At 43.6% G+C, this 10536-nt stretch overlaps 1 protein-coding gene across 1 annotated transcript; it reads right to left on the bottom strand.

The window, feature by feature from the left end:
• Positions 1 to 2555: 2555 nt before the first annotated feature.
• LOC149461180 (tubulin tyrosine ligase 3-like) lies at positions 2556 to 3215 on the bottom strand. Its single transcript, XM_089678805.1, has one exon. It carries the CDS (start codon positions 3213 to 3215, stop codon positions 2556 to 2558), a length of 660 nt encoding a protein of 219 aa, XP_089534931.1.
• Between the last annotated feature and the right edge of the window lie 7321 nt (positions 3216 to 10536).

The raw sequence follows: 10536 nt of genomic DNA, 5'->3' as shown, positions 1-10536 counted from the left end.
CTAAAAAAAATGGGGGGAAATGTCTGTGCAGAGCCATGCAAAGCAGTGTGCTTACAGTTGAAAGCACCCACACAGCACATAATATGAAACAGCACACAGTTAACCCTTTGATCGCCCCATATAATGACCCCTTCCTGCCCAGTGCCTTTAGTGCAGTATCAGTGCTTTTTTTATTAGCACTAACTACTGTATTAGTCTCACTGGGGATATCAGTGGCAGTTAATCAGTTCCCCCCCAGAATGCTTGCTGCAGTCCCGCTATAAGTTGCTGATCACCACCCAGACATGTAGCAAAATACATTTTGGCTTAAATTTATGACGAAATTTGATTTTTTTAATTTTTTTACTGGACATGTTTAATAGCTAAAAGTGAAAAATATTGTTTTTCTCAAAATTGTTGGTCTTTTTGTTTAAAGTGCAAAAAACTAAAAACGCACAGGTGATCAAATACCACCGGAAAAAAGCTCTATTTGTGGGAAAAAAGGACATAAATTTCATTTGGGTGCAGTGTTGAATGACCGCGCAATTGTCAGTTAAAGTACTTGCGATTAGGACTCTCCTGGATCCTGGATGGCAGAAAGGTTTCTATATGCTTTATGCGATGGAAAGATGTTTTTAATGTAAGCAGTATGATTAAAAGTTTGGATCTTAGTATGTGGCAGTATTACACTATGATTTGTTCCTTATATATGGGTATCTGACTGGCGTATATGGTGGAAACATATCTGAGTTGCTAGGGTGGAAGGATCCATACAGTGTTATAGGATCAAAGCAAACCCTGAGGACATCTGCAAGAGGATTTATATCATCAGGCAATTTCTGTGGATTGAGATCAAAGCATAAATTGTTTTGAATATTGGTAAGGGTATTCACTCCTTACCCTGATAGAAGTGTGCACTGTGTTATGAGTTTTTGAGCACAGTAGAGTGTTTCACATGCATGGTTTTGCACTGTATATTGCATGTGTATGTGGTTTGATATATACACTTGTTTTCACTTGGGTGAATATTACTGGAGTGATTTCACATGTAAATTTTTGATTTATAAAGGATAATGCACTGTGTATATTTTTTTTTTGAGGTAATCAAGTTTTTGCAAGCAGCGGAGAGTTTTTTCACTTGAATCAATTTTTGGACTACACGTATTTATTTATTTATTTTATTGGGATATTGGATATATATATATTTTTTTTTTTGGACATTTCGGTTTTCAATTTTTTAATTATTTTCATATAGATTTTGGACTTTAATTTGAAATTATTATCTAATGAAGGGTTTCATTTATTAATTTTCACTGAGCATATTTATGTTTATATTTGTACACCTCTAAGGGTAGAGGTGAAGTGTGCTTAAAAAGAGTTGGGGAGAATTAGTGATCTACATTTACTATAGTTAATCAGTCCCCCCCCAGAATGCTCGCTGCAGTCCCGCTATAAGTTGCTGATCACCACCCAGACATGTAGCAGAATACATTTTGGCTTAAATTTATGACGAAATTTGATTTTTTTTATTTTTTTACTGGACATGTTTAATAGCTAAAAGTGAAAAATATTGTTTTTCTCAAAATTGTTGGTCTTTTTGTTTAAAGTGCAAAAAACTAAAAACGCACAGGTGATCAAATACCACCGGAAAAAAGCTCTATTTGTGGGAAAAAAGGACATAAATTTCATTTGGGTGCAGTGTTGAATGACCGCGCAATTGTCAGTTAAAGTAATGCAGCGCCGTATCGCAAAAAATGGCCTGGTCAGGAAGGGGGGGTAAATCCTCTGGAGGGCGAGGGGTTAAACAAATGAATACGAAAGCATTCGTTGTTTTCATTATAATTCTTTCACATTTGTTGAAATTTGCTATTGTGATTCAGAGATTCTGATACATCTGAATCTCTGAATAACAAAAATTTTGTCGGAATTTCAATTTGTAATGAAATGATTCATACATGTCTAGTTGGAGATATTGGCTTTACCACAGCCCTTGGGTAGCCCTTATACGTCAAATGGAAAAGCGATCGCCATTAAAAGTGTACTATCCAGTTAAAGTTCACCCTGTCAAAAAATAAAAGTCAGCAGCTACAAAAACTGTAGCTCCTGACTTTTAATAAAAAACAGCCACTTACCTGTCCCTCGGTCCCGCGGTGTGTCCCCCGTAGCCCGTTTCACCGGCTGTCCTGTATTCCAGGAGGCCGGCATCTTCAGTGTGGGCACCCGGCTGTGACAGCTTGCGGCTTCACAGCCGAGTACCCACTGCGCATGTGCGAGTAGCACTGCGCTTCCTGAATGGTCCTGTAGTCTTCTGGGACCTGTCACATGTCCCAAAAGACTACAGGGAGGGAGGACACCTTCCGCTTTCGATCGCCTAGGCAATCGGACCGGAAATGGGAGCGGGTACCTGTCAAATTCGGGTACCCGCTCCCCCCCACCCCCCAAAGGTACTAATCCTTAATAGGGAGCGGGGAAGCAGTCCTTAAAGCGGAACTTACCTTTTGGGTGGAGCTCCGCTTTAAAAACTAGAAGCAATCAACCAATTAAACTCCTTCTTGGACAAATTATGAGTGTATGTTTTATAAATGACAGATCTCTTTACCTGCCCTCGTCACCCTCTTAAGAAGCTGTATTTCTCCTGAGTCAAGGCTTGTAATCTTCAGATCCAAACGTGATGCATCTTTCTGCCCAATCAGGTGTTTTGTTAAAGAAGGCTTTTCCGAAACACACAGCTTAGGAGTGGCAAGCAAACGTTGGTGAAGCTGTATGACTTTTGCTGTGCTTACTCCTTGCATGAGCGATTTTGTGTTCTTGTGATCAACACCAAACTTCTCAGAAAGCCTGACCAACTCTACGCTCTCTGATCCGCACCGAGCTTCTGTCGTTGCTTTGTTTTCTTTATCTATGACTGTGGTTTTTGCCCTGTTCAAGGTGTGCAGTGTTTTGGTACGATAATTTGCTTTGAATGTTGAATATGGGATGGCGGGTGGGTGTCTGGTGGTATCATGAGGCCCAACAAAGCTTGTTGCTGTTGACACCTTGGCTTGCACCATGGAGAGAGATCTTTGGTGGTTGATCAGGTGAGTCATGCCTGGGTTGACAAGGTTAGTGGGTTGTCTTGGAAGAGGGACACGTGGATTTTTCACCATGGCTCCTTCAACCAGCAAATTTATCCCAATGTATTGAGGGATGTCTACTGCAGCCTGTAACACAATCAAGATGTTACCACAGTTCTCCATTGCTGGTCTTTTATAGTGCAAGAAGTGAAAAGTAACTGATGTTATTGATAGCTTTCAGAAGTGGTGGTCCACTTATACACAGTGCCTTGAAAAAGTATTCATATCTCTTGAAATTTTCCACATTTTGTTATGTTCCAACCAAAAATGTAAATGTGTCTGATTGGTATTTTATGTGATAGACCAACACAAAGTGGCACATACCGTATTTTTCGCTCCATAAGACGCACTTTTTTCCCCCCAAAAAAGGGGGGAAAATGTCAGTGCGTCTTATGGAGCGAATATGGAGCGGCCGGTTCGGTATTTCCACTGCCGCCGTGTCAGAATACCGGGCCGGCCGCTCAGCTCTACAGCGGGACCTTATAGAGATGACTGCTGACCTTTGGAGAGGGAGGGGGAGCGGGTACCTGAATTTGACAGGTACCCGCTCCCACTTCCGTGGAGTTGTTCTTTCATCTTACCCGTTCCTCTATCCAGCGGCGCGGTCTTCCTGGCTTCTGTAGTGTGGGCATGACAGCCGGGTGCCAAGTGCGCATGCGCAAGAAGCGGTGCTTTTTGTGAATGGTAAGGCGGCACCTGGGACACATGACAGATCCCAAAGCCGCCGGACCAATCACAAAGCGCAAGTGCTTCTCGCTCATGAGCACTGGGCACCCGGCTGTCATGCCGAGCACCATTACAGAAGCCGGGAAGACAGCGCGCGGCTGGATAGAGAAACAGGTAAGATGAAAGAACAACTCCGCGGAAGTGGGGGCGGGTATCTGTCAAATTCAGGTACCCGCTCCCCCCCTCCCCAAAGGTCAGCAGTCATCTGTACTGTCCACAGTCTCTGGTCATCCCCTGTACTATCCACAGTCTCTGGTCATCCCTGTGCTGTCCGCAGTCTCTGGTCATCTCCTGTACTATGCCCGCAGTCTCTGGTCATCCCCTGTGCTGTCCGCAGTCTCTGGTCATCTCCTGTACTGTGTCCGCAGTCTCTGGTCATCTCCTGTACTGTGTCCGCAGTCTCTGGTCATCCCTGTACTGTGTCCGCAGTCTCTGGTCATCCCTGTACTGTGTCCGCAGTCTCTGGTCATCCCTGTACTGTGTCCGCAGTCTCTGGTTATCCCTGTACTGTGTCCGCAGTCTCTGGTCATCCCTGTACTGTGTCCGCAGTCTCTGGTCATCTCCTGTACTGTGTCCGCAGTCTCTGGTCATCTCCTGTACTGTGTCCGCAGTCTCTGGTCATCTCCTGTACTGTGTCCGCAGTCTCTGGTCATCTCCTGTACTATGTTTGCAGTCTCTGGTCATCTCCTGTACTGTGTCTGCAGTCTCTGGTCATCTCCTGTACTGTGTCTGCAGTCTCTGGTCATCTCCTGTACTGTGTCTGCAGTCTCTGGTCATCTCCTGTACTGTGTCTGCAGTCTCTGGTCATCTCCTGTACTGTGTCTGCAGTCTCTGGTCATCTCCTGTACTGTGTCCACAGTCTCTGGTCATCTCCTGTACTGTGTCCGCAGTCTCTGGTCATCTCCTGTACTATGTCTGCAGTCCATTAGTTCAGAATTTTTTTTTCCTGTTTTCTGCCTCTAAAACCTAGGTGCGTCTTATGGTCAGGTGCGTCTTATGGAGCGAAAAATACGGTAATTGTGAAGTGGAAGGAAAATGAGAAATGGTTTTCCAAATGTTTTACAAATAAATATGTGAAAAGTGTGGCGTGCATTTGTATTCAGCCCCCCAGAGTCAATACTTTGTAGGACCACCTATCACTGCAATTACAGCTGCAAGTCTTTTTGAGGATGTCTCTACCAGCTTTGCACATTCAGAAAGGAACATTTTTGCCCGTTCTTCTTTGCAAAATAGCTCAAGCTCTGTCAGATTGGATGGAGAGCGTCTTTGAACAGCAATTTTCAAGTCTTGCCACAGATTCTCCATTGGATTTAGGTCTGGACTTTGACTGGGCCATTCTAACACATCTGTTTCCCTCTTGAACAAAATTGTATTGTAACTGTATAGTCTACCTTCATTTTCTAAAGCACTGTGCAAACTATTGGCGCTATAGAAATCATGTATTATAATAATAATAAATATGCTTTGATCGGAACAATTCCATTGTAGCTCTGGCTGGTTGTTTCGGGTCGTTGTCCTGCTGGAAGCTGAACCTCCGCCCCAGTCACAAGTCTTTTGCAGACTCTAACAGGTTTTCTTCCAAGATTGCTCTGCATTTAGCTTCATCCATCTTCCCATCAACTCTGACCAGCTTCCCTGTCCCTGATGAAGAAAAGCATCCTCACAACATGATGCTGCCACCACCATGTTTCACGATGGGGGTGGTGTGTTCAGGGTGATGTGCGGAGTTAGTTTTCCGCCACACATAGCGTTTTGCTTTTAGGCCAAAAAGTTCAATTTTGTTCTCATCTGACCAGAGCACCTTCTTCCGCATGTTTGCTGTGCCCCCCCCCCCCCCACATGCCTTCTCGCAAACAGCAAATGGGACTTATGGCTTTCTTTCAACAATGGCTTTCTTCTTTCCACTCATCCATAAAGACCAGATTTGTGGAGTGCACGATTATTAGTTGTCCTGTGGACAGATTCTCCCACCTGAGCTGTGGATCCCTGCAGCTCCACCAGAGTTACCATAGGCTTCTTGGCTGCTTCTATGATTATTACTCTCCTTGCCCAGCCTTTCAGTTTAGGTGGACTTCCATGTCTTGGTAGGTTGGCAGTTGTGCCATACTCTTTCCATTTTTGGATGATGGATTGAACAGTGTTCCGTGAGATGTTCAAAGCTGGGGATATTTTTTTTATAACCTAACCCTGCTTTAAACTTCTCCACAACTTTATCCCTGACCTGTGTGATGTGTTCCTTGGCCTTCATGATGCTGTTTGTTCACTAATGTTCTCTAACAAACTTCTGAGGGCTTCACAGAACAGCTGTATTTACACTGAGATTAAATCACACACAAGTGGACTCTATTTACTAATTAGGTGACTTCTGAAGACAATTGATTCCACTAGATTTTAGTTAGGGTTATCAGAGTAAAGGTAAAAAAGTGTGAAAACCATTTATCATTTTCCTTCCACTTCACAATTATGTGCCACTTTGTGTTGGTCTATCACATAAAATCCCAATTAAAAATACATTTACGTTTTTGGTTGTAACATGACAAAATGTGGAAAATTTCAAGGGGTATGAATTCTTTTTCAAGGAACTGTAGGTGGGAGGTTTCTCTTGGAACTAGATCAGGTAACTACTAGTCAACTCCACTGGGGATGACATCCTGAGGAAGACCAAAAACTCACGTATGTGACTGAATCTCCTAGATGGCCTGAAAACTTTCTGGAATTTAGCAGGGTGGGAGTGGTGCCATCTCATTATGTATATCTAAAATTACACGTTAAGGCCTCATGCACACAGGACGTTTTAAAAAAGCTCCTCCTCTTGGCAGCTGCGTTTTGGCAAAAAAAAGCCTGACTCTTATCAAAGTGTCTAACAGTTTTACAGGCATTTAGGCGCGTTTACAGGTGTCAAGTGCTTTGGCGATAACCCATTTCATTGGCGAGAATTATAAGCGCCTATCATTAATACGCGTTTAGACACATCAAGCATTTTTCTGACAAAACGCTGCTGCTCCTGGACGCACTGGCCATGGGTTTTTTTTCCTGCTGGTAAACACTACTGCCACTAAAAGCTCCTAATGTTTGTGTGCATGGATACATAGGATAACATGGAGGGCTGAAAACGCCCCTAAAAGTAGCTGCAAAAAGCCCCTGTGTGCATGAGGCCTGAAGGGGCCATGGTCTGGACCCTGTTCCATGGCTGCTTTTTCTTTCTCTGTCATAGCATGCGGTGGGTTCCTGGCCCTTAGGTCAAGATGGTATTTCATAATTATGACAGGACAAGGAAGTTCAACCATGTTAGAGATTCCGCCAACCGCATCCATCTGCCTGTAACTTGGATGATCTCAACACATATGGAACAACTAGAACTATTTTGTTGTACAGTATTGCAATGCTAGGGTCTAGGGTGCAGTTCTTATCAGGTCCCAATCATCTGCATGGAGTCTGTATCTGCTCTCTGTGTTTGCACAGTTTTCTTCCATGTGCTCCTGTGTTTCTTCCATGTGCTCCACCGGCCTCTTTATTAGGTACACCTGTTCAATTATGTGGTAACACAAACTACTAATCAGCCAATCACATGGCAGTAACTCAATGCATTTAGGCATCTAGATGTGGTGAAGACAATTTGCTGAAGTTCAAACCGAGCATCAGAATAGGGAAGAAAGGGGATTTAAGTGACTCTGGATGTGGCCTGGTTGTTGGTGTCAGACAAGCTGGTCTGAGAATTTCATAACTGCTGATCTACTGGGATTATCACGCACAACCATCTCTAGGGTTTACAGAGAATGGTCCGAAAAAGAGAAAATATCCAGTGAGCGGATGTTGTGTGGACGAAAATGCCTTGTTGATGTTAGAGGTCTGAGGAGAATGGGTAGACTGGGGTTTGAGATCATAGAAAGGCAACAGTAACTAAGATAACCACTCGTTACAACCAAGGTATGCAGAAGACCATCTCTGAATGCACAATACGTTGAACCTTAAAACGGATGCGCTACAGCAGCAGGCGACCACACCGGGTGCCACTCCTGTCAACTAAGAACAGGAAACGGAGGTTACAATTCGCACAGGCTCACCAAAATTGGACAAACGAAGATTGGAAAAATGTTGCCTGTTCTGATGAGTCTCGATTTCAGCTGCGACATTCAGATGGTAGGGTCAGAATTTGGTGTAAATAACATGAAAGTATGGATCCATCCTGCCTTGTATCAACAGTTCAGGCTGTTGGTGGTGGTGTAATGGTGTGAGGGATATATTCTTCACACACTTTGGGCCCCTTAGTACCAACTGTGCATCGTTTAAAAGCCATGGCCTACCCGAGTATTGTTGCTGACCATGTCCATCCCTTTATGACTACAGTGTCCCCATCTTCTGATGGCTATCTCCAGCAGGATAATGCACCGCGTCACAAAGCTCAAATCATCTCAAACTGGTTTCTTGAACATGAAAATGAGTTCACTGTACTCCAATGACCTCCACAATCACCAAATCTCAATCCAATAAAGCACCTTTGGGGATGTGGTGGACCGGGAGATTCGCATCATGGAAGGGCAGCCGCCAAATCTGCAGCAACTGCGTAATGCTATCATGTCAATATGGGCCAAAATCTCTGAGGAATGTTTCCAACATCTTGTTAAATCTATGCCACAAAGAATGGAGGTAGATCTGAAGGCAAAAGGGAGTCCAACCTGGTTCTAGCAAGGTGTACGTAATAAAGTAGCTGGTGAGTGTATCTCTAAAGTAGATTCATAGGCGCTTGACACATGTTGACTACTAGCTCTTCAGGGTCTGTGAGGTGCTAGATAATAATTGGCTGCATATAATACTCCAACATCAACCACTCTCCATTCCTAACCAATAAATTAGTCTTAGGTGGGCTGACTCTTTTGATGTAATGAATTGTGGCAGAGAAAACGAAACTTCCAGACAAAATGGATTGGGTACGCCAGTATGGCAAGGTATGGTAGGACATAAGGCCATGTGATTCTTGTTCTCTCACCTCTACCTCTGGATTTGGCACCCGGTTTAACAATCCAGATGTTTCTGTCTCCTTCAATGTCCAGCTGTGGGTTCATGTCTGCCAATCGTCTTAAAACATGATCACACTGGTCCACATAGGAGGACGATTGGTCTATCACAGCTCCATCACTGCAATGAGATAGGAAGTGATTATTTAACAGCCAGAACATACTGTACTATTATAATGTTACGGTAGGTATTTCCGGTTCCATGATTCCATTCACCCATCCCCCCAAGCTACACATTCCAGTCATGACCAAGCATTGGGGCTTGTTACCTTGTTCTGCTAGCATATTCTACGAGGCAAGACAACATACTGCAAACCTTCATCTCCTAAACAACTTTATTTAGTCAAGAAACACTTCAACCTGCTCTTCCATTCTGATGCATTTTTATTATCTGTCTGTCCAGTCCAAAGATTGACACAGCCCCATCATACATCACAGCCAGGTGAATATGCCACTTACAGTTCAGAAATACAGTGATGTCCTCTTTCTACTCCTATCCCACTGATTGGATAAAGATAGCAGCAGACTGTTGAGATCATCCTCCTGCTTGCTCTTCCTCTCATCTTGTTCCCTTTTAGTATATTTGCATGCAGCACACCTGAAGTGTTCCTACGGCTATTCCTACCTCTAGGTTTGAACAAGGACCGCAAGAGGCCGCTACCAAGTCATATTCAGGTTGTTACACTAGTTGCATTTTAAAAAATGTATTAACTTATTAATGAATACCTCCCAGAATTAAACAATGTTTTTTTTATAAAAATCAAGTGATATTTTTTTTTTTGGTGAAGTTACTCAGCTCCATTTCAGTACTACAGAAGTCATGCTATGGTGGCACCTTACACCCAGCTCCAGTGATCAGAATATTCTGGAGGGGATATATAGACAAATAGAGCCCTGGAGGTGCGAGTGAGGAATCCTTCCATATCCATCTTATTAACCTCCCTAGCGGTATGATTCTTTCCGATTTTTTGTGCTGAAAGCGGTACCATTTTTTCGCATGGAAATAGTTTTTTATTGTAGGCTGTAATTTTTAGGAAAATTTCCTCACAAATCATTATCATTCAATTCTGCAAGTGGTTCTGATTTACTATCGCTGTTCTCTAGCTGATCTAAAACCGCTTTTGACGTAAAGGGACACTTTTTGGACGCCATGGACGTTTCTCAGTTTCCAGGCAGAAAGAACAGACAAAATGCAGGCAGGGCACAGGACAAAGCACTAGGGACAATATGTATGTGAAATGGGATGAAACAGCAATGTTTTACTATGTAAAATTGAAAAAAATAAAATGACGTTTTTTAAATTTTTTAAATTTCCCTCCGCTGGCGGCGCCCGTATGTCCCGACGTCACGGGAACCGGAACACAGAAGCCGGATGCCGGCATCGGCCGGAGGAGATGGCCGGGGACGCTACAGGGGACACATCGAGGGAACGAAGGACAAGGTAAGTGCTGCACGGACTCCCTATGCAGCGCCGCATGGTAAGCCCGAGTGTAGCTCGGGGATAACGCTTGTGGTACTGAAATTTTACCCCGAGCTACACTCGGGAAAACCGCCAGGGAGGTTAAGCAGCATTGTGGAGAGACACCAGGTGGATCATTAGCATACAACAACATGCAACCAGCTGAGTGAGAGATCTGGAGCAGGAGTAGTTTTCATCTGTCCTGTCAGGACAAAAAGTGTTTTTTGCCTATTTATATATCAGG

The sequence above is a fragment of the Staurois parvus genome, unplaced genomic scaffold, assembly GCF_062004578.1.
Source record: "Staurois parvus isolate SC_StPar_1 unplaced genomic scaffold, SC_StPar_1.0 ptg000209l, whole genome shotgun sequence".
NCBI classification, from domain to species: Eukaryota; Metazoa; Chordata; class Amphibia; order Anura; family Ranidae; genus Staurois; species Staurois parvus.
This window is presented reverse-complemented; position numbering and strand designations above follow the sequence as displayed.